The 21818-nt window shown below is 53.7% G+C and overlaps 1 protein-coding gene and 1 long non-coding RNA gene across 3 annotated transcripts in view; one reads left to right on the forward strand and one right to left on the reverse strand.

Annotated features, from left to right (window-relative positions):
- The window catches only part of LOC105815088, a 6119-nt gene extending 2046 nt beyond the window's left edge, over positions 1–4073 (reverse strand). Inside the window, exons 1-2 of the long non-coding RNA XR_001137721.1 lie at positions 3813–4073; positions 2806–3001 (exon numbers count right to left, since the gene is read on the reverse strand). This is a non-coding gene — a long non-coding RNA (uncharacterized LOC105815088). The remainder of the gene's footprint in view (positions 1–2805; positions 3002–3812) is intronic.
- Positions 1585–21024, forward strand: HNF1A (HNF1 homeobox A). 2 transcript variants are annotated; one of them, XM_012650228.1, is made up of 10 exons: positions 1587–2289; positions 9867–10066; positions 14685–14871; positions 15343–15584; positions 17141–17292; positions 17405–17606; positions 18336–18527; positions 19710–19831; positions 19922–20066; positions 20834–21024. In XM_012650228.1, the coding sequence occupies exons 1-10, from the start codon at positions 1961–1963 to the stop codon at positions 20959–20961; spliced, it is 1899 nt and encodes a 632-aa protein (XP_012505682.1). In that variant the 5' UTR covers positions 1587–1960; the 3' UTR covers positions 20962–21024. The 2 variants fall into 2 exon arrangements, with proteins under 2 accessions (XP_012505680.1, XP_012505682.1); XM_012650226.1 differs by having other exon boundaries at positions 1585–2289; positions 19710–20066; positions 20834–20971.
- The last annotated feature ends 794 nt before the right edge of the window (positions 21025–21818 follow it).

Here is a 21818-nt window from a genome sequence, read left to right on the forward strand (position 1 = left end):
CAAACGGCTTGCTGATTATTATTTTGAGATGGGGTCTTGCTCTGTTGCCCAGGCTGGAAGTGCAGTGGCGTCATCATAGCTCACTGCAGCCTCGAACTGCTGGGTTCAAGTGATCCTCCTGCCTCAGCCTCCCGAGTGGGAGTGATTACCATTATTAACTGGCCCCTTTCTTCCTGGCTAGCCCCGCCTGGCCTGCAGCAGGGTGGCTTCCCCGGCCAATGGCTCCTGCCCTTTCCCCGTTCCAGCATGACCCTGGCTTTGCGGAGCCCTGAACGATGAAGGCGCTCTGGAGCTGCCCTAGCTTGGGCGTGGGAACCCCTCATTCTGCCAGCCTGGGGCTGCCCCAGGGGCAAACTGGAGAAATGTTGTCCAGGTTCTTGGCAGGAAGAAGAAAGAGGTGGGAGGGTGGGTGAAGGACAAGTTTTTCCCGGGGCTGGGCTTAGGGAGAGTTGAGTGAGGGTGGGGCCTGTCTTTATTTAAAAGTTTGATATTTTCTTCGTCTCAGATTTTTTTTACATTAATTAAAAATTTTTTTTATTGATTTACATACTGTGAAATTCACCCTTCTAAAAATCTAACAATTCAGCGGTTTTTAGTATGTTCACAGAGTTATACAACATCACCACGATCAATTCTAGAACATTTTCATCATTCCAAAAGGAACCCTGTACCCATGAAGCAGCCACTTTGCATTCCCTGCTCCTACTCACCCCCAGGTGACAACTAATCTACCTCCTGTCACCATGGATTTGTCTACTCTGGACATTTCATATAAATGGGATCGTACGATATGTGGTCTTTGTGTCTGGCTTCGCTTAGCTTAATGTCATCAAGCTTCAACCATGCTGTGGCATGTATCATAACGTCATTGCTTTTTGTGACCGAGTAATATACCATCGCATGGATATGCCACATTTTATTTCTCCATCCATTGGTTGATGGACATTTATGCTTTTTCCACTTTTTTTGGCTATTGTGAATAATGCATTCATGTATAAGTTTTTGTGCGGACGTATGTTTTCCATAATTTTGGGTTCTGCATGAATTTTAATTTTTAAAATCTATTGCATAAAAATGTTATTTATCTTGATGACTGGGGTTTTTTGGCGCCGCCTTAAAATTTGCACCTGGGGCAAGTGCCTCACTCGCCTCAACCTAGTTCTGCCCTGCAAGCCTTGTGCCTTGCCGGCTGTGTGATGTTGGGCAAGTTGCTTAACCTAGCAGAGCCTCGATTTTCTCCTCTGTAAAATGGAGATGTGATCTCCGTACCTACCTACTCATAGCTGTGAGCAGGATACAATGAAGGAAAGACACACATCACACAGTAGGCTCTCCATAATTTTTTCCTACAGGTGTTGGGCCTGGGGTGGCTCCGTGGAGGGTCCCAAAATGGACGTGACCTAGCTATGCCCTTGAGAAGAGTTGGCCCAGCTGCCTAGAGCTCCCTGCCGCTTCCGTTCCCAAATGAAACATGCATTTTTTGCTTTCCTGCCTTGGGGGTGGGACCCACTGCTGCTGACCCCATGGCCTCCCTGGCTCCCAGCACCTTCCAGCCCAGCTGCCCCAGGGCCCCCACCTCCGCCTCCCCCACCTTCCCCTCTGCCCACTCCCACTGAAGGCCATGGCTCCCGTCCCTCTACGGCTGCCATGAGGCCTGCACTCTGCAGGGCTGAAGTCCAAAGTTCAGTCCCTTCGCTAAGCACACGGATAAATATGAACCTTGGAGAATTTCCCCAGCTCCAATGTAAACAGAGCAGGCAGGGGCCCTGATTCACCGGCTGCTGGGGCCAGGGTTGGGGGTTGGGGGTGCCCACAGGGCTTGGCTAGTGGGGTTTGGGGGGGCGGTGGTTGCAAGGATCCTGGCTTGTGTCTGCCACTGGCCGGCAAGTAACAGCCCACGCGGTGGAGGAGGCGGCCAGCGCGGTGGCCCCAGGCCGCGTGGCCCCGCGGTGGCGGAGCCATGGTCTCTAAACTGAGCCAGCTGCAGACGGAGCTCCTGGCCGCCCTGCTCGAGTCGGGCCTGAGCAAGGAGGCGCTGATCCAGGCGCTGGACGAGCAGGGGCCCTACCTGTTGGCCGGAGATGGCCCGCTGGACAAGGGGGAGGCCTGCGGCGGCGGCGGCCCAGGGGAGCTGGCCGAGCTGCCCAACGGGCTGGGGGAGGCTCGGGGCTCCGAGGACGAGACGGACGACGACGGCGAAGACTTCACGCCACCCATCCTCAAGGAGCTGGAGAACCTCAGCCCCGAGGAGGCGGCCCACCAGAAAGCCGTGGTGGAGACCCTTCTGCAGTAAGGACCCTCCCCTGTCCCCAGCTCCCCGGAAGGAGCCCGGAGCTCTCACCCTCGGCTCTGCTTCTGAGTGCAGGGTCCCCGTGAGCTGTGGCCTTGAGCGTAGCTGTCGGGGAGGGGGACGGGGCCCATGAGAGCCCTGGGACGGGGTCCTTGCTTGGAGGTGGGCGTCCCCAGCCCCTGACCTGCCCTCCTGCAGAGCCCCCGGTTTCCATGAGCCCTGGCCTCAGCCCAGCCCTTGGGACGGGAGACGTGCCCCAGGGGACTCCTCCATGGGGAACAGCAGGAGGATCCACGGTTCGCGCGCCCGGAGAACCAGGGGTGGTGGAAGGTTTTAGCCACCACGACCCTTTGCACCCCTAGATCCTAACTTGTACACCAAGTCCTCCGATTGTAGGCTCAGGCGGCCCAGAAAGCACTCCCGCCCGGCACAGGGGCCAAGGCTGGGGTTTGGGGGGCTTCCCTGGCCACCGGGGGGTCCCAAGCATTCGGTTGGGGAAGCCCAGTCTTTCTTACCTGAGGCAGGAGGAGCCCCGGGGTGGGAGTTGCTCCCCTTCCTGGGCGACCACAGGCGCCCCATGTCGCCAGCAGGTGCCATTAGAGGCCTCCTCGTTGCGTGCCCCCCTCCGCCAGCCGGCTCCCCATCTCCTGGAGAACTGGGTGGGTCCCGAGCTCGATGCCTCCCCTCTCCTCTGCAGAGCTGACCTGGTTACTAATTACCCACACGCTTTATTATTTCTCTTTTGTTTTATAAATTTATAAACGGCAAAAGGCTCTGATAAGGCCTGTGATCATTAACTTGTAGGGATGGTGGCCTGGAGAGGCCTGGGCCAACCCACCTCCCACCCAGTGGGGGTGGGGGATGGAGGTGTGGGGGTGAGGGAGGGGTGGCCTTGGGGCTGCAGGGACCACCCCTCCCAAAGGCTCCATGACCACCATCCTAACAGCTGCCTGCCTGAAGGTTGCTGCTCGCAGGGTGCTGTGCTGAGGTTTTACACGTGTAATTTCCCTTCATGTTAAGATAAACCCTAAGAAGAAGCTGTTGATAATTCTGCTTTACAAATGGGGAAACTGAGGCTTACAATGGGGAAGGGGCTTGGCTAAGGTCACGCCAGCTGTTTAGTGCTCTCAATTGCTATAACTGGGGGCCAGGGGCCAGCTGAGGGTGGCTGAGAGCTCCCCAAGATGCTATGCAGGGGCCATCTCTTTTCTGTCCAAGGTCCTGATCCCAGCATGGGGTGGGGGAGGGCTGGTGGATCTCTGCCTTCCCAGAGGCCTCAGGGAGCCTCCCGAGGGCCTGTTCTGGGGGCAGGGGAGTAGTCAGGGCCCCCTGGCTTGGCAGGAAGAGCAGGGCAAAGGGCTGCAGGGCCGCAGGGGAGGGGCAAAGAGTCAGGCCTCCCAGACCCAGGGCGAGGGCAACCTGCACGGGGTGGGGCCAGGCCTGACATGCCCAGGGCCCCAGATGGGACTGGGGGCTCTGGGGTGAGGGTGGGGGTGTGGGGGGTGCCAAGGGCCTTTCTTACCTGGCAGGGTGGGGTCTCTTGGTTGGCAGCCCCTTTGGTGGGGTGGTGGGGCGGGGGGAGGCTTGATCCACAGCTTTGGAGGGGGATGCAGAGGTCAAAGTGCTTCCTGGGGACCAGCAGAGACCTGGAGGCTGAGCGAGAGACAGGAGCCAGGGAGGGAGTGAGAGAGATGGCGAGAGATGCCCGATGCCCGCGGAGCCGGGAGCAAAGGCGTCGGGAGGGTGGAGGGGCTCAGACCCAGCTGGGAGAAGGGGCAGGAAGAGAGTGAGGCGCCCCAAGCTGTGAGGAGGCTGGAGTGCTTCGCTCCTGCCTGGATTGGGTTTTCTTTAATGCTAACAGCATGCTATTTACTTTCCATTTAAATTTGAGATGTTGCTATAAATTATCAACCAGCTCCTTGTTCCTGTGGAGTTTATAACTAACTACCTGGGTTACTTATTGTTCAGGGAACAAAAGGGACCTGAAAACGCCCTTAGGGGAAAAAAGTGGGGCCTCTAACCTCAGGGTTGGGGGGGAAGGAGCCCAAGGGAGAGGGGTGGGGGACCACCGATGGAGGCCAAGGCCATGGGGGAGGTTGAGGCTGGAGGTGCAGAAGCAGCTTTCTTTGGAGAGGACAGTGTGCAGGAAGAGGCCAGGGTGGGTCCTGGGTCCCAGGCCCCGCTGGGGTGCCCCATGTTTGAGGTCACAGCAGGACCCTGAGCTCTTGCTTCAAATCTCCACCCTCAGTTCACTGGGTGACCTTGGGTGAGTGTCTTCCTCTCCTTCTGCCTCAGTTTCCCTACCTGGACAAGGAATAAAATCAGTTCTCCTTTCTCCACCCCACCAACTTTCCTGACCTCACACTGACTTGGCTGTCTCTCAGCACACTGAGCTGACTCCCACCACAGGGCCTTTGCACATGCTGCAAAGCCTCTTTCCAGATCTTTCCACGGCCAATTCCTTCTCCTTCAGTTCCCTGATGGCCTTCGCCAAGGTGGGCCCCACCCTTAGTCACTCTTCCTTCTACTACTTTTGTTTACCTTTTCCTGTACCTTGTCATTACTTTTATCTTATTCATCTGTTTGTTTTTTATCTCCTGCCATAAAAGTAGAAACTCTTCAAGGGCAAAGCCTGCCTTGCCTTACTCACCACTTGTACCCCCGGCATCCGGCCCAGTGGCAGACACGCAGCAGGAATGAATGAGCAACTCGCATTCTCCGAGGCCCTGAGGATACCTGCTGCCCCTTGCCTAGGGCCCAGCAGACTGAGGCATGGCCCAGGGAGGAACTGGGACCCAGGGCTCCTTCCTGGATGTCCTCCCAGGCACTCTCTGTCCCCAAATAGCTCAAAGCCCAGCCTTGAAGCTCTCTGGTCTTCCCCATCAGGTAGCACCAGGGCACTGAGATCCAGGAGGACAGCAGCCAACGTAGGGCAAAGGGTCTGTCATCCCTGCCTGAAGCCAGCCTGCCTGCATCCGAATCCCAGCTCTGCCCCTTTCTAGCTCAGGAAGGGGATTTCATTTTTCTGAGCCTCAGTTTCCCCTGCAAGGCAGAGATGATAACGCTTACCCACACGATACTTGTAGCATGCACACGTAGTAAGTGCAATACATGGCAGCTATTAGTAGTAGTGGTCCCATTTTACAGATGAGCAAATTAAGGCTCAGAGAGGCAGTGACTTACCCAAGGTAACTCTTCCACAGTTCTGTAGTAAGGCCAGGACTTGGACCTCAGTCCTCCTACCCCACACTCTGCACAGCACCCTTTACCTCCTGCCTTCCCCTGGTTGTTCTTGTTGTTCAACTTGACCAACTCACTTCCACGCAGTGTTTCCGAGTTCATGAAGGGCTTAGAAATGCACTAAACGCATTCTTTCCTCCTTACGATCTCTGGAGTATGAAATATCATTAAGCCCCATTTCAAAGGTGAGGAAACTGAGGCACACAGAGGTTAAGCAACTACCCAAGGCCAGTCGGACAGTGCGAGGTATAGCTGGGATTCAAACTCAGATCTAAAGCTCCCACAGAGAAGTCAGCTCCCCCTCCAGATGAGTGGCGCTTCTGGCTGGCCACCCTGTCCCACGACCTGGGATGTCCCAAAACCCTGGGCGCCAGAGAATAAAGGCCCAACGCCTTGGCTGTCTGATCACCCTGGAATGGGGAGGGATGGGGAGGAGGGAGATGTGGGCGGACCTTCACCCACCCTGGGCTCTGCCGTGGGTCCAGGAGCCGCCATGACTATGTTGTTAACAATGATGATGATGATGACGACAATATCGTTCCACTTACTGAGCGCTTACTATGTGCCAGGCCCTGCTCTAAGTACTTCCCCCCTCTTTGAAGCTCAACTAACTTCCCCAACAGCAGAGTGAGGTAGGCGTGGATTTACCCCATGCTACAGGCCAGATGCAGATCACGAGAGATGACATGGGCTAAGTCACAGGGGTGGGATTTGAACCCGCGTTGGTTTGACTCTCGAACCCATTAGAATCAAAGCAGGAAATGCCTGGAGATTTGGCTTCTGAGTTGGGAGAGTTGGGGCAGCTGTCTTGGAAAAAGTCAGGTCCTAGGAAACAGAGTGTGTGTGAAAGAGACGCACATAGACAGACGGACACAGTGAGTGAGTGAGAGAGAGAGAGAGATTCAGTAGGTTCTAGAAAAAAGTGGCACAGGCACCTTCTCCCCGCAAAGAGAAAGGCAGGCCCTCTCAGCTCTCTGTCTCCTGACTAGCATTTTCTTTTTCTTTTCTTTTTTTTCTTCTCTTTCATCCATTTGTTGGACCTGACTAGCACTTTAAATTCACCTTTTTTGTTGTGAATTTAGCATCCAACTCTACCAGGAATTGTTTAAAAACAGAAAGTGCACACGAGCTTGCCGTAACCCGTTTGCTGTCCATTTTCACCTTCAAATTCCTGTCTATTTCTACGTGTTGCACACGCATGTGCGAAGGGTGGCTGGCCTTTGTTTTATTTCCAAGTTCAGTTTAAATTTGACCTGGTGGGGGGAGAGGGGGAGAGACAGGGAATCAGATGGGTAGCGGCAGATAGCAAATCTTTAGCTTGAGCCCAGGAGGGGCCCTGTTCAGAGGACGACTGACCCGGTTCTCTGGGGAGGGAGACACGCACGGGAGGGTGGTGACTGCCATTGGAGGAGGGGAGGCCACCGGGCAGCCCAGGGCTGGGATCAGATAAACATGTTTGCCACTGAAGCACAAGGTTGGACTTTGTACTGCCCTTCCCTCCCAGCCCTGATTGCACCCAGGGAAGGGAGGACAGTAGAGAAGAGTGAATCCAAAGAACCCCTGAAAGCAGGGAGAGAGAGAAGCCGGGGACAGATCTTGGGGAGGAGAGTCCCAGCAACGTGAAATATTCTCGAGTCCCAGCTAGGTCACCTCGGATGAGCGACTTCTTCACCTTTCTAAGCCTCAGTTTTCTCATCTGTGAAATGGGCATATGAGTAGTACCTACTCCTGGGGACATCGTAAGATCTGAATGGCCAGCACTTTGCCCAGTGCCTGGCTTCCAGCGAAGCCTCGAGAAATGGGAACTCTCAGGTTTTTACTCAAATCGGACTCTGCCGTCTCTACTGCTGACTGGTTTCAATTTATCTGGCCCTACCTTCTTTTCATCCCTGCCTGTCTGAGAGGCCGTGGATAAAAGAGGAGGGAGTCAGAGGGCCGAGGCTGATGAAGGGCTCTATGCCCTCCTCTCAGGGAAGGGTGCTGCCAGGGGACAAAGCGTGGGCTGGTTCCTTGAGGAAGGCAGGGTGGGTGGGCTTCAGAGTGCAGGGGGCTTATTTGAGTTGTTTACAATTCCATTTTAAATATTATATAAGCATGTATAGCATATCATATATCCCATACGTCAAAAAGTGCACAAAGGGCAACAGAGAAAACTGTGCCCTTAGCCCCACCTCCAGCAGCCCCTGCTCCTCGGGAGGCAGCCAGTGTCGCCAGTTACCCGTGTGGCCCCTGGTATTTCACGCGTGCACAAATATGCAGAAAGCCCCCCTTTACCTCACTTCAATTTTATACAGATAGCAGCACAGCAGACATACCAGGGAAACTCTGCTCCGTCCGGGCGCACGCAGCTTCCTCAGTGGGTTTTTTTTTTGAGACAGAGTCTCACTCTTTTGCCCGGACTAGAGTGAGTGCCGTGGTGTCAGCCTAGCTCACAGCAACCTCACACTCCTGGGCTCAAACGATCCTCCTGCCTCAGCCTCCCGAGTAGCTGGGACTACAGGCATGCGCCACCATGCCCGGCTAATTTTTTCTATATATTTTTAGTTGTCCAATTAATTTCTTTCTAATTTTAGTAGAGACGGGGTCTCGCTCTTGCTCAGGCTGGTCTCGAACTCCTGAGCTCAAACAATCCGCCCGCCTCGGCCTCCCAGATTGCTAGGATTACAGGCGTGAGCCACCGCGCCCGGCCCGCAGTGGGTTTTTATGGTTGCATCCAACGGATGCGCCGCAATTCAGTTCATCAGTGTCCTCTGGCCGGGCGCCGTGGTCGTTTCTAGCTGTTTGCTAGGGCAAGCAACGTGGCAACCAATTGCCTTCTACACGTGGCATTTGTCACCCGTGCTGACGTTGGAAGACTCAAATGCTAGCAGCAAATTGTTGAGCTAGGCAGGGAGGACACGGGCTTTGGAATCACACAGTCCGGGGTTCAAATCCCCGTCTGCCTGTTCCGGCGCTGTTGCACTGAGCTGTGTTTATCTGACACGTATTTGTAATGTGAGCTCCGGACAGTGGGAAAGAGAGGTGGGCTGAGACAGAGCAGGAGAGGAGGGGCGACAATTCATGTGGTTTGGGCAGTCTGACCCCTTCCATTGTCCGCAGGAGACCCACAGTGGGCAGAGGACAGGGACATGATTCGCAGGTGGCATCAGGTCCCTTGAGTCTGTCTAGTGGGAGAATCTCAGCCCTCCCAGCAGGACTCTGGTGCTCAGACACACACAGTTTTGGTACAATGAGGCCTCTAAGTGCCAACCCCCGCACCTGGGACTGTGGGGAACCGGCCTGGCCACCGCCAAGGGTGTAGCGCGGATGTGCAGGAGGCATCTCGACCCTGTGCAATTTCTGCACGACGGGCTGACTTAGAACTGAATCCCTTCAGGTAGGATGGGACTCTGCTGGGCCAGGCGTGGGACCTCGGACAAGAGAAGCAAGTGATGCAAGTTCTCTGAGCCTTAGTGGCCCTGGCTGTAAAATGGGAGAATCCATGCTTCTCTCCCTGTTTTCAGATTTAATGTTTTTCTTTTTCCAGTAGGTCTCCCTCAACCATCTGTCTATCCATCCATCCATCCAGCCATTCATCCACCCACCTACATATCCATCCACCCTACCCTCCATTCATCTGTCCATCCACATATCCATCTACCCAACTGCCCATCTACCCATCCATCCACCCACCTACCTACATATCCATCCACCCTACTGTCTATCTATCCATCCATCCATCCATCTACCCACATATCCATCCACCCTACCGTCCATCCATCCATCTACCCTACTATCCATGCATCCACTCATTCACTCCTTTACTCATCAATGGCATACTCTGCATCAGGCCCACTTTGGGTGCTGAGCATCTGGCAGTTCCTGCCCTCAAGGGGTTTACAGTCTCTCATAGTGGATAAGACACAGTCACAAATAACATTTCCAGGTAGGATGAGGGGAGGAGCGTTAAAGGAGGCACAAAGGTGAGGACCCTCCCTACCTGGCTTGTGTAGCTTCTGGGGGGAGTCTGCTTCGGTCTACATCTGTGTCGTTCCTAAACCTTTATCTGTTCCCGTGTCTGTCCGTGGGCCTACGTCCGCATGTCTCTGGTGTGTTTGTGTCTACAAGTCTCTGGCCCCATGTCCGTGTGTCTGTGTCCCTGAGTCCTGGCATGGATGACCACACCTGCCTGTGTCTGGGTCCAGGTGCACGAGGCCCCTGGGCTCCGTAACTGCTCTCAGCCACAATCCCCACCCCCAGGGCTGACAAGCGTTTCGGCACCCAGGACCCCAGCCCCACCCACAGGGGGACGCCCCCTGCTGAGCATACCCTGTCCTCATCTTTGCCCTCCTCCCAGGGAGGACCCGTGGCGCGTGGCGAAAATGGTCAAGTCATACCTGCAGCAGCACAACATCCCACAGCGGGAGGTGGTGGACACCACCGGCCTCAACCAGTCCCACCTGTCCCAGCACCTCAACAAGGGCACTCCCATGAAGACGCAGAAGCGAGCCGCCCTGTACACCTGGTACGTCCGCAAGCAGCGAGAGGTGGCCCAGCGTAAGTAACGACCCCAGCCCGTGTCTTCCCTGGCAGGGTCCAGGACTCTCCCCAACTCACAAGTGGGGCCTGGAAGCTCCCCTAGCCCCATTATACGGACATAGACTCGAGAGGAAGTCATGGGGTTCAACCCACGTTGATGACCTATTCTGCACCAGGCAGTCTGGGGGAGGGGAGCGGGGCTGGTTTTGGGCAACCAAAGATGGATGAAGCTCTGGGTCCCTGACTTCCAAGAGCTCACTGTTAAGTGCAGAAGCATGAGAAAAGGTCATTGCGATCCAGTGAGACACGTATTATAATGTGATAACAGCAATAGCAACAACCATAACAGCTAGTGTTTATCTAGCGCTTATCTGCTCAGTGCAGAGCATGCACAAAGTATTTCAGAGTGTCGAGCTGACTGCAGAGGAGGGAGTAATCTATTCTTCCGCGGGGAGGCAGAGCTATCAGGAAGGTTCACCCTGGAAGTGTAACCTTTAGACTAGGTTTTAAAGTGTGAGTTGACTTTTGACTCACAGAGATGCAGGGAAGGGTGTTTCAGCAGAAGGAACAGCATGAGTAAAGGCTCAAAGGTGAGGTGTATGCCCAGGGACTCTTCCACTGTAAACCCAGGAAGACCTGGGCACCCTGTCACTCAGGAAACGGTGGGTTTCCTTATCCGGGCTTCATACCCCACCACATCCCAAGTGGACTGTCACACTTTTGAGCCTCTATCTAGGTGTCGAATTGTTTTTTGAATTTTTTAAAATTAATTATCCAAGTTTTTGGAAAAGGCAATACACACTTGGTTAAAAAAAGAAAAAAAGTTTACAATAAAAATTAGGTGTTCTTTCCCTAAAGCAGCCACTGGCATTCCCAGTCTCCTGTGTAACCTTCCAAAGATATTTTATGCATACACTAGCTATAGATACATTGTTTTCCTGCTTTATTTCTAGTTAATGGGAACATACTATGCATACTATTTGGCACCTTGCTTTTTCCCTCTCAGCAATAAATTCTGTACATCTTTTCACATCAGCACCGAGAGATTGACTGATCTCATTCTTTTTGAGGTTGCTGTCTATTGTTTGGAAGTATGATTATTTATTGAACTGGCCACCTACTGAAGGACGTTTAGGGTTTTTCCAATATACTAATACAACCAACTGCTGCAAAGAACATCTGTATTTATATAAGTTCACGCTCACATGTGTGTTTGTAGAATAAATTCCTAGAAGTAGAATGCTGGGTCAGACAGTAGATACTTTAAAATCTTTGCTAGATACTGCCATAGTTCCTTTCAAAGAGGTTGTACCAATGTGTATACACTTCCACCAACGGTCAAAATCACTACTGAAAAAAATAATGTATATACTATAATAGACATCTCTAATCCTTACACTACACCTAGCTTTCATCCTAATTGTCAGGGTGTTCTCTCTCTACTGTACCATAATATGCACTGGAAAAACAGTACATCTTTGGACTATTTTAATTTGTATGAAAAGAAACCATAAAGAGTTATTTTGAAAATCTGCTAGAACTAGGTTTAGCTTCGGAGAGAAATTGAATGTCTTCTCCCAAAACCATCGCTGGAAGGAATTTTCCCATATTAAACAAAATGCATTTTTTATGTCTAACAGTTAGAAATGCAATCAAGGATTTTAGCCTAGAGCTGAGAAAAGCAAAGCAAACTGTGGCCCAAATTGCCTTCCCCTGAGGATTTTTAATTTTAAAGGAGAAACTGGAGAATTTGAGATATAAGAACATTCAAGATAGGAGACCCTTTTGGGAACAGGGACAGAACCCCAATTTAAACTGATCGAAGAAAAAGGATTTTATTGGCTCATGGATGTGAGGAGTCCTTGCCTGCTTCAGGCACGGCTAGATCCAGGGGCTCAAATAATGTCCACATGGCATTTCTTGGCTCTGTTTTATGTTGGCTTCATTCTCAGGCAGGCTCCCCTCGTATAGGCAAAGATGGGCCCTGGAAGCTCTGGACTGCCACCCTACCAGCTTAGCAACCGCAGAGGGAAAAGAGCTTCTCTTTCAGCCACTTTCAGTTGAATGATTCCTTTTATTTTCAATAATTTAAACTTTTAAATCTAACATACTTTTAAATCTAGCGTACAAAATGTACGCAAATTCTAAGCATAACCATTCAATGAATTTTCACAAAGTGAACCCACCAATGTAACTACCAACCAGATAGAAAATGGAATATTATGAGCTCCCAGAGCCCCCTCTCCTCTTAGAGATAAGAATGATCTCTGATCTTGACTTCTACCATCATAGGCTAAGTATGGCTGATTTTGAAGTTTGTATAAATTAAATCATACCATACCATGACTTCTTTCTCTTCATATTATGTTTTTGAGACCCATCCATGTGGTTCCATGTCTTTGTAGATTGGCTATTCTCATGACTGTGTGTGAACATTCCATTGTGTGTAGACAATATATTTATTCTTTCTTCTTTGACGGACATTTGGATCACTTCTGATGTTTTGCTAATGTGAACAGCGCTGCTAGGAACATTTCAGTACACGTTTTTTGCTGAACGTGTATATAACATTTCTATCGGGTATGGAATTGCTAAGTCAAAGAGCACACGTAAGTTCAGCTTTAGTAGATACTGCTAAATAGTTACCATTTTGTAATCCAACCAGCAGTGTTTAAGCATTCCAGGTGCTCCCGGAACCTTTGCGATACTTGGTAATGTCACTGTTTCTTTCTTCCCCTGGTGGGTGTTAGTGGTATTGCATTGTGGTTTTAACTTTCATTTCCTTGATAACTCATATGTTGAGTATCTTTTCATACATTATTGGACATTTGGAGATCCTCTTTAGGAAGCACCCATTCTTAAACGGTTGCTTGCTTTTTGCTTATGGATTTTTAAGACTTTTTTAAAAATATGCCTTGACCATATGTCCTTTTTCAAATATATGTATTGCAAATATATTCTCCCACTCTGTGGCTTCTCTTATACTCTCTAAATGGTGTCTTTCTTTTTTTTTTTTTTTTGAAAAAAGGGCCCCACCCGCCTAAACCAACCCCCCAACCCAACCCCCCAAAGAACCAAAAAAAAAAGCCCAACCCAACAAGGAAGGGGTAGTTTTTAAAACTTTTTTGCAGAGATGGGAGTCTTGCTATGTTGCCCAGGTTTGTCTCAAACTCCTGGCCTCAAGTGATCCTCCCGCCTTGGCCACCCAAAGTGCTAGGATTATAGGTGTGAGCCAGTGCGCCTGGCCTAAATCGCGTCTTTTGATGAGCAGAAGTTCTTAATTTTTTTCTTTATGGTTAGTGCTTTTTGTGTCCTGTTTAAGAAATCTTTGTCTAACTCAAGGTCATGAACATTTTCTCCTATATTCTAATAGTTTTATTTTACTTTCTATATTGAGAGCTACAATCTAGCTGGAAATAACTTTTATGTGTAGCGTGAGATAGAAAGTGAGGATTCATTTTTTCTTTACAAGTGGTTTCCGACTTTGTATTATCCCTCTTAGCTTATAAATGGAGCTACTGGTGCTCGGAATTCATTTTTTTTCCTCCTGTGTAATTAACTACCTACTAGCACCACATTCAGAGACGACCCATGAACCAATCACAGTGGCCAGAGGGACGTGGTATTGTTGTTGGCCAGAGTAAGGTCACCCCACCTCAACTAGATGAAAAGGAGGAGGGAGGACCCTCCAGGGGAAATCAGGGTGCTGTTTCCTGAAGGCGGAGAAAAATGACACTACGCAGGCAAAAGCAGGTGCCTGCTATAGGGAATTCTCAGCGAATGAATAGATTTCACTTAATGGCTGGAGCACGATCAAAGCAGCAGCAGGTGTAAAAAACATGCCCCGATTATGAAAGGTGATATGAGGTACAATGGCTAAATGGAAGGTTCTAGAGCCAGACTGCTGGGTTCAAGACCTGGCTCTGCCACTTGTCAGCTTGTGTGAGCTTGGGTGAGTCGTTTAGCCTTCTTGTGACTCTGCTCCCCAATGTATATAATGGGGGCAAAATAGTATCTACCTTGAGGGCTGTCCTGAAGATGAAATTTGTAGACGTGCCTGGCATACAGAAAGCAGAGTAGAAAAGCATGCAGGGGGCCGAGCGTGGTGGCTCACGCCTGTAATCCTAGCACTCTGGGAGGCCGAGGCGGGCGGATTGTTTGAGCTCAGGAGTTCGAAACCAGCCTGAGCAAGAGCGAGACCCCCGTCTCTACTAAAAATAGAAAGAAATTAATCGGACAACTAAAAATATATAGAAAAAATTAGCCGGGCATGGTGGCACATGCCTGTAGTCCCAGCTACTCGGGAGGCTGAGGCAGGAGGATCGCTTGAGCCCAGGAGTTTGAGGTTGCTGTGAGCTAGGATGACGCCACAGCACTCTAGCCCGGGCAAGAGAGTGAGACTCTGTCTCAAAAAAAAAAAAAAAAAAGAAAAGAAAAGCATGCAGGGCTTGATTAGTGATGTCTGCCTTGGACAGAGGTTAAGAACGTGATGGCACATGGGCTGTCTGTTTGTCTTTCTGGGGCTCCTCTGGTTCAGCACCTTGGGAATGAGACAGTATCAGGGGCGTGGTCGGGTGAACTGATGTAGGAAGGTGGGAGTGGCCGGTGTCACACTCACGGCTCTCTGTGCCTACAGAGTTCACCCATGCAGGGCAGGGTGGGCTGATCGAGGAGCCCACAGGTGATGAGCTACCTACCAAGAAGGGGCGGAGGAACCGTTTCAAGTGGGGCCCAGCATCCCAGCAGATCCTGTTCCAGGCCTACGAGAGGCAAAAGAACCCCAGCAAGGAGGAGCGAGAGACGTTGGTGGAGGAATGCAACAGGTAGCAAGGCTGGCGGGTGGCAGTGCTGGTTTGGTGTGGGCTGGAGCAAGGGTGGGGAAGGGGAAGGCGACTCTGGGTCCTGAGGGAGGCTGCCCCGGTCCTTGAGAGCTCCTGCTGCCGGCTTAGTCCGGCCCGGAGAGTTGCAAATACTCAACTCCTGGTCAGTGTCGTGAACCTCACTCCATTCCCAGCAATCCCCACCCAACAAAGCAACCCCTTCGGTGGCCGCTCACCTGTTCCATCCCCTCCACAACCCTATGGCTATTTCGCTCACCTTATGAATGGAGAGCCTGAGGTCAGAGAGGCTGAGTCACTTGCCCAGGTCACATAGCAGAACTGGCATTGGAACCCACATCTGCCAGCCTCAAACACTCAGGCAGAGCCCAACTTCTCAGCACCCTCCCCCCATGCCCAGGAGAGGGTTCCCGCACCCTGCCTGGCCTGGAGGCTCACAGGTGGCCATTTCTGCAGGGCCGAGTGCATCCAGAGGGGGGTGTCACCATCACAGGCACAGGGGCTGGGCTCCAACCTCGTCACCGAGGTGCGTGTCTACAACTGGTTTGCCAACCGGCGCAAAGAAGAGGCCTTTCGGCACAAGCTGGCCATGGACACGTACAGCGGGCCCCCACCGGGGCCAGGCCCGGGACCCGTGCTGCCTGCCCACAGCTCGCCTGGCCTGCCGCCACCCGCCCTCTCCCCCAGCAAGGTCCACGGTGAGTGCTTTGTGAGGAGAGGGGACATGGGGGTAGGTGGGAGCGTTGAGGAGGACTGTCCCAGTGGTGGCAGCCACCCAGACCTCTTGGCACTTCAGTTTGGTTCCACTTCACTCTACCTCTCAGTACTCGACTCCATCCACTCACGCCATTCCTCTTAACGCTACTCCACCCTACTCAGCTACTCCGCCCTACTCAGCTACTCCGCCCTACTCAGCTACTCTGCTCTACTCAGCTACTCCACCCTACTCAGCTACTGCACTCTACTCACGCTACTCCACCTACTCACGCTACTCCACCTACTCACGCTACTCTGCCCTACTCAGCTACTCCGCCCTACTCAGCTACTCCGCCCTACTCACGCTACTCCGCTCTACTCAGCTACTCCACCCTACTCAGCTACTCCACCCTACTCAGCTACTGCACTCTACTCATGCTACTCCACCTACTCACGCTACTCCACTCTACTCAGCTACTCTATTCATGCTACTCCACTCTACTCAGCTACTCTACTCATGCTACTCCACCTACTCACGCTACTCCGCTCTACTCAGCTACTCCACTCTACTCAGCTACTCCGCCCTATTCAGCTACTCCGCTCTACTCAGCTACTCTACTCACGCTACTCCGCTCTACTCAGCTACTCCACCATACTCAGCTACTCCGCTCTACTCACGCTACTCCATCTACTCCACTTGACTCCTCATTCCATTTCACTCCATCTACTCCACTCCATGTCATTCCATTCCACTCTATTCACGCCACTCCCCCCATTCCACTCCATTTACCCCATTCATTCCACCTCACTCCACTCTTCCCCATTCCGTCCACTGCAAACTATTCCACACCATTCTGCCCACTTCACCCTGCACCACCCCACTCATTTTGCCCAACTATTATTCCACTCCACCTGCTACACTCCTTCACTCCACTCAGTTAAACCTAACTGGATTAGGGTTACTTCAATTCATTCGTTTCAGACCATATCGATTCAATTGTGTTTAACTCCTCATAATCCAATTTAGTTCATTTAACTTTGGTATGGTTTAATCCAACCAATTCCCGTTCAATCCATTCAGTTCAACTAAATGTAATTCAGTGAAATTCAGTTAATTTTGTATAGGTCAGTTCAACGGAAACAATTCGATTTGATTTCATGCAGCGCAACGCAATCAAGCTCAATAAAGCTCAATTCATTTCGAGTTCAACTCAACTAGATTCAGTCCTATTCAGCTCAGTTCACTTCAGTTTAATCCCATTAGCCTCAATTCAGCTCAGTTCAATTGTCTTTTATTGAGCACCTACTGCGTGTCAGGCACAGCACTGGGCAGTGGGGGGCGTGGAGCTAATAAGATGCAGCCGTAGCCTTCAAGGAGCTGGGAGCAGCCAGCCCAGGGCTTGGCAGAGCTGAGTGCTCAGGCAGTTTGCTGGCTGCATAAACAAAGGTGAGGCCAGCGGCCTAAGGAAACCGATGTAGTTTGGAGTGACGAGGACTACAGAGGCAGGCGAGGACAGGGAAGTGGGGTGCTGAGGCTGGACACTGCTCCCCACTCCAGGCGTGCGCTACGGACAGCCTGCAGCCAGTGAGGCGGCAGAAGTGCCCTCGAGCAGTGGCGGTCCCTTGGTGACAGTGTCTGCAGCCCTGCACCAAGTGTCCCCCACAGGCCTAGAGCCCAGCCACAGCCTGCTGAGCACTGAAGCCAAGCTGGTGAGTGTCCCCTGCCTGGGGGGACAGCACTTCCAACCCCATCTTTCCTTGGCAGGGAGACCCTGGAGCACTGTGGGGTCTCACCCTGACTCTGCCTGGCTTTCCCCGGCAGGTCTCAGCAACGGGGGGCCCCCTGCCCCCTGTGAGCACCCTGACGGCACTGCACAGCTTGGAGCAGACATCCCCAGGCCTCAACCAGCAGCCCCAGAACCTCATCATGGCCTCGCTCCCGGGGGTCATGACCATCGGGCCTGGAGAGCCTGCCTCCCTGGGCCCCACGTTCACCAACACGGGCGCCTCCACCCTGGTCATTGGTAAGCTGGGGACGGGTGGGGCACCCGGGGAGGGCTCGTGGGGCCACCGCAGAACCCAGCAGCGGGAAGAGCCACTGGGACTCCTTCACTCATTCGTACAACACGTATTTATGGAGTGCCTGCTCGGGGCCAGGCACTTGGCTACCTCAGTGACATGCGAGCGAACCAAACAGACCAAGATCTCAGTGACCTACGTGGGGAGGCAGAGAGTAAGCATGATACACAAATCACGTAGCATCTTGGAAGGTGGAAAGTATGGGCACAATAGAGCAGGGTAAGGCGGATTGACGTTTTCTAGGTTTTTGGTTTTATTTTAAAATTGTTTTAAAAGCCCAGAAAGCCTTTACTTGCAAGAATGATTAAGCAGGAGCTCAGGAGGTAAGATAGATCCGGAGCTGCTGGGAGAGGGGAGCAGAGAGCTAAGCCCCAGGGCCTTTGCACTGCTTTGGAACACCAGGACTCCAGGGAACCCAGTTTGACAACCCTTCGTGTATTCATGGCCCACCTCTCCTACCAGCCAAGATAAGGACCTAAAGGCTCAGACAAGGGGAGTGACTTGGCAGGGCCACTTAAGTTAGTGGCAGGTCCCAGTGCAGGGCTATTTCCTGATGGCCCTGTGCCTTCCTCCAGCCCGTGGGCTCTGGAGGGAAGAATGGTGGTACCCCAAGGGCCTGGGGAAGCGGCAGAGGTGGCCGGAGGCCAGGCTGACTCCTGCCCTTCCTGCTCCAGGCCTGGCCTCCACTCAGGCCCAGAGTGTGCCCGTCATCAACAGCATGGGCAGCAGCCTGACCACGCTGCAGCCCGTCCAGTTCTCCCAGCCACTGCACCCTTCCTACCAGCAGCCGCTCATGCCGCCCGTGCAGAGCCACGTGGCCCAGAGCCCCTTCATGGCTACCATGGCCCAGCTGCAGAGCCCCCACGGTGAGCGCCCCGCACCCCATGCTGGGGAAGGTGGTGATGGAACTTGGCTGTCGATGGGTTCAGGGGAAGGTGTTGAGGTCTGAGTGTGTCCAGGACAAGTGTGAGTGCTTCTGTGACGGAGGGTGTCTGTGAGCCACAGTATGTTTCCGTACGAATGGGCGTAGCTGTGTGCACACGCGTGCTTGTGTGAGCACATCCCTAGTGCCCTTCCGCGTGTGCATCTTGGGTGTTTATCAGTCGTGTGTGTGTGTGACCGTTTGTGGGAGTACAAGTCACAGTCCTCTCTCTGAAACTCTCGGGGCCATACGTATTTCAGAATCCACTATTCTCCAGATTTTAGAAAGGTCATTTGCTGGACAGAACACATACCACGTAACACTCCCAGCGGGGTTTGGGGCAGCACCCTGCGATCTGAGCACTACTATTTCTGCAGCAAAAAACAGGGACAGGGACCCCACCAGGTCAGTGAAAGACTCACATAATCTCGTGTCAGGTTCTGGCCGGGTTTTGCCACCAAATGAGCTCTGCTGCCAGCCTTACAAATATCTTTTGGTTTTGGACCTTTTTGGAATTTGGGTTTGGGATAAGGGATCGCGGACCTGTACACGTCTGTGCGTATGTGGTTGAAAGTGTACATGTTAATGTGTGTTATGTTTTTATCGGAGTCACTGTGAACGTATGTGCTTTATGTGTGTTTTGCTAGTGTCTCTGTGCCTCTTGGGGGGTTGCTGTATGTGAAACATCGGGCTGCATCTTGGAGAGGCTGCTGCCCTCCGCCCTGCTCACCCCCGTCCCCCCCGAGAGGAGCCACCTGCCTTTCTCCCGAGTTCTGTGCTTACTGCTATAGCACCTGCCCTGAGTACAGTGGCACCTGTGCCTCCCCCCTCTCCTTTCATACCTGCTGTCTCCAGGCGACAAGAGAGCTGGAGTTGGTTCCTGGCCTCCCCCAGGGTCCTCCCCCTCAATCCCAGCTGAGCAGGTCCCTGCAGTCTGAGAGAAGGTCTACCCGCCTCTCTGGAGCCCCCAGTTTTAGAAACCAGCCCGGGATCCCCGACCACTGCCCTGTCGGGCCAATCAGCAGGCCCCACGCCCCACTTCCCCCATTGCCCCCAGTTTTCGGGCCTTCCGGGAGGGGCCTGGGCTGGCATGCCTGCCATGTCTGTCTCCTCCCCGCCCCGCCAGCCCTCTACAGCCACAAGCCGGAGGTGGCCCAGTACACTCACACGGGCCTGCTTCCGCAGACCATGCTCATCACCGACACCACCAACCTGAGTGCCCTGGCCAGCCTCACGCCCACCAAGCAGGTAAGGCCCAGGCCTGTGGGCCCCCCCTGGGCTCCGCCCGAGAGCCCCCTCCATACCCTGGGGGCTCAGGTGGCTGCTCTGCTTCCCCAGGTCTTCACCTCAGACACCGAGGCCTCCAGTGAGTCTGGGCTTCATACGCCGGCCTCCCAAGCCACCACCCTGCACGTCCCCAGCCAGGACCCTGCTGGCATCCAGCACCTGCAGCCCGCTCACCGGCTCAGCGCCAGCCCCACGGGTGAGCGGCCCTGGCCCTTTCCTCAGCTACTGAGGGCACTGCAGGTCCCAGCTCCCCGCTTTGCCCCATGAGGCATGTACGTTATCATCCCATTTTACAGATGAGGAAATTGACACTCAAGCAGGCGAGGGACTGGCCTGGTCTCGAACCCGGGCCGACCTCAAAGCCCATCGCCACCCGTCAGGGTCCTCCCGAAACACAGAACCCATAGGACTTGTACAGAGTTTTACCTTAAGGAACTGGCTCGTGCAGGCGGGGGCTGGCGAGTCTGAAATCTGCAGGGCAGGCTGCAAACCCAGGCAGGAGCTGACCCCGCAGCCTTGAGGCAGAATTCCTTCCTCCCTGGGTCGCTTCCGGTTTTGCTCTTAAGGCCTTCAGTCTATTGGAGGAGGGCCACCTGGATTGCCTCCTTTACTCAAAGTCAACTGATGGCAGCTGTTCACCACGTCTGCGAAGCACCTTCACGGCAGCGCCTAGATTGGCGTCGGTTCAGCCCAGCCACGCCGACCCGTAGAACCACCCGCCACACCATCTTGCCAGGGCTTCTCCAAGGTTCCCACCAAAATGTCCTGAGCAGGCCACTCCCTGGGTGGCCCCAGAGCCTGGCTGGGGGGGTTCCCCTTGCTAAGAACCGAGGTAGAGGTTTGACTTTAGGGGTCCTGTTATCTGCCGTGATTCAGGAGGTGAGGCCTGAGTACCCCTAGGGACAGGCAGGGGTGGGATCGGGGGACCTGGCGGGTGGCCAGCAGCCTCGTTTGCCTCCGCAGTGTCCTCCAGCAGCCTGGTGCTGTACCAGAGCTCCGACTCCAGCAATGGCCACAGCCACCTGCTGCCGTCCAACCACGGCGTCATCGAGACCTTCATCTCCACGCAGATGGCCTCTTCCTCCCAGTAACTATGGCAACTGCCTCCCAACGCCTGGGCCCTGGGGCCAGTGCTGACTGCGGGACATCTGAGGCCGCCAAACTTCGGCTGCACGGGCCGCTGCCCCAGTGCCCCCTGCTGGGAAGCATCAGGACGGGAGATTCAGAGATGCCCCAACCCGAGGGCTGCTTCCGGAGCACAAGAGGGGGCGTGGAGCAGTGGGGAGCAGAGCCTGTTCCTGGCAGGACGAGGGAGGGACTGTCCCTGCTGCTCGGGAGAAAACCTTGGTACCGGGAACAGAAGGGGGCAGCCTTTGACTCTGGCACCCCCAGCCTGGGCCTGGGGAGAGCCCGGGAACCCCTGGGACACTCTGGCAGCCACACTTCTCAGGACACAAGCCCGGCTGGCTGTGACTTGCTGAGCTCCAAGAGGCCCAAGATCAGTGTGGCTTTGTTCTGTCACCTGTGTACCCACCAGGCCACTCCACCCTGCCCCAATCCCTTCCGGCTGGTGACCCACATGCCCATCGGTACTGACCCGGTCACCCACTCACACAGGCATTTCCCGAGTGGCCACTCTGTGCCAGCGTCGGGGCTCTGGTGCCCAATCCCTGGGGAGATGGCGCCCTCAGGGAGCCATGCAGGGCTCTCCTGGCTTCCCTTGTCCTGAGATCCCCTCCCTGGCCCCAAGACCTCGTTTTCCTGGACATTCATTGGCAGGAGCCTCACGCCCTCCGATGCCAGCCTGGCCTCTCGCCTCTACTGGCAAGGCTGCCGCAGGGCTAGGAAGCTGTCCTCGCTCCAGCGGGAGCCTTGCGACTCGTGCCGAGTCCGGGTCCTGCAGGTCCTTGCCTGGTTTATGGGAGAAGCTGCCGAGCTCAGAAGGCAG

The sequence above is a fragment of the Propithecus coquereli genome, unplaced genomic scaffold (assembly GCF_000956105.1).
Source record: "Propithecus coquereli isolate 6110/MARCELLA unplaced genomic scaffold, Pcoq_1.0 Scaffold314, whole genome shotgun sequence".
Taxonomy (NCBI): domain Eukaryota; kingdom Metazoa; phylum Chordata; class Mammalia; order Primates; family Indriidae; genus Propithecus; species Propithecus coquereli.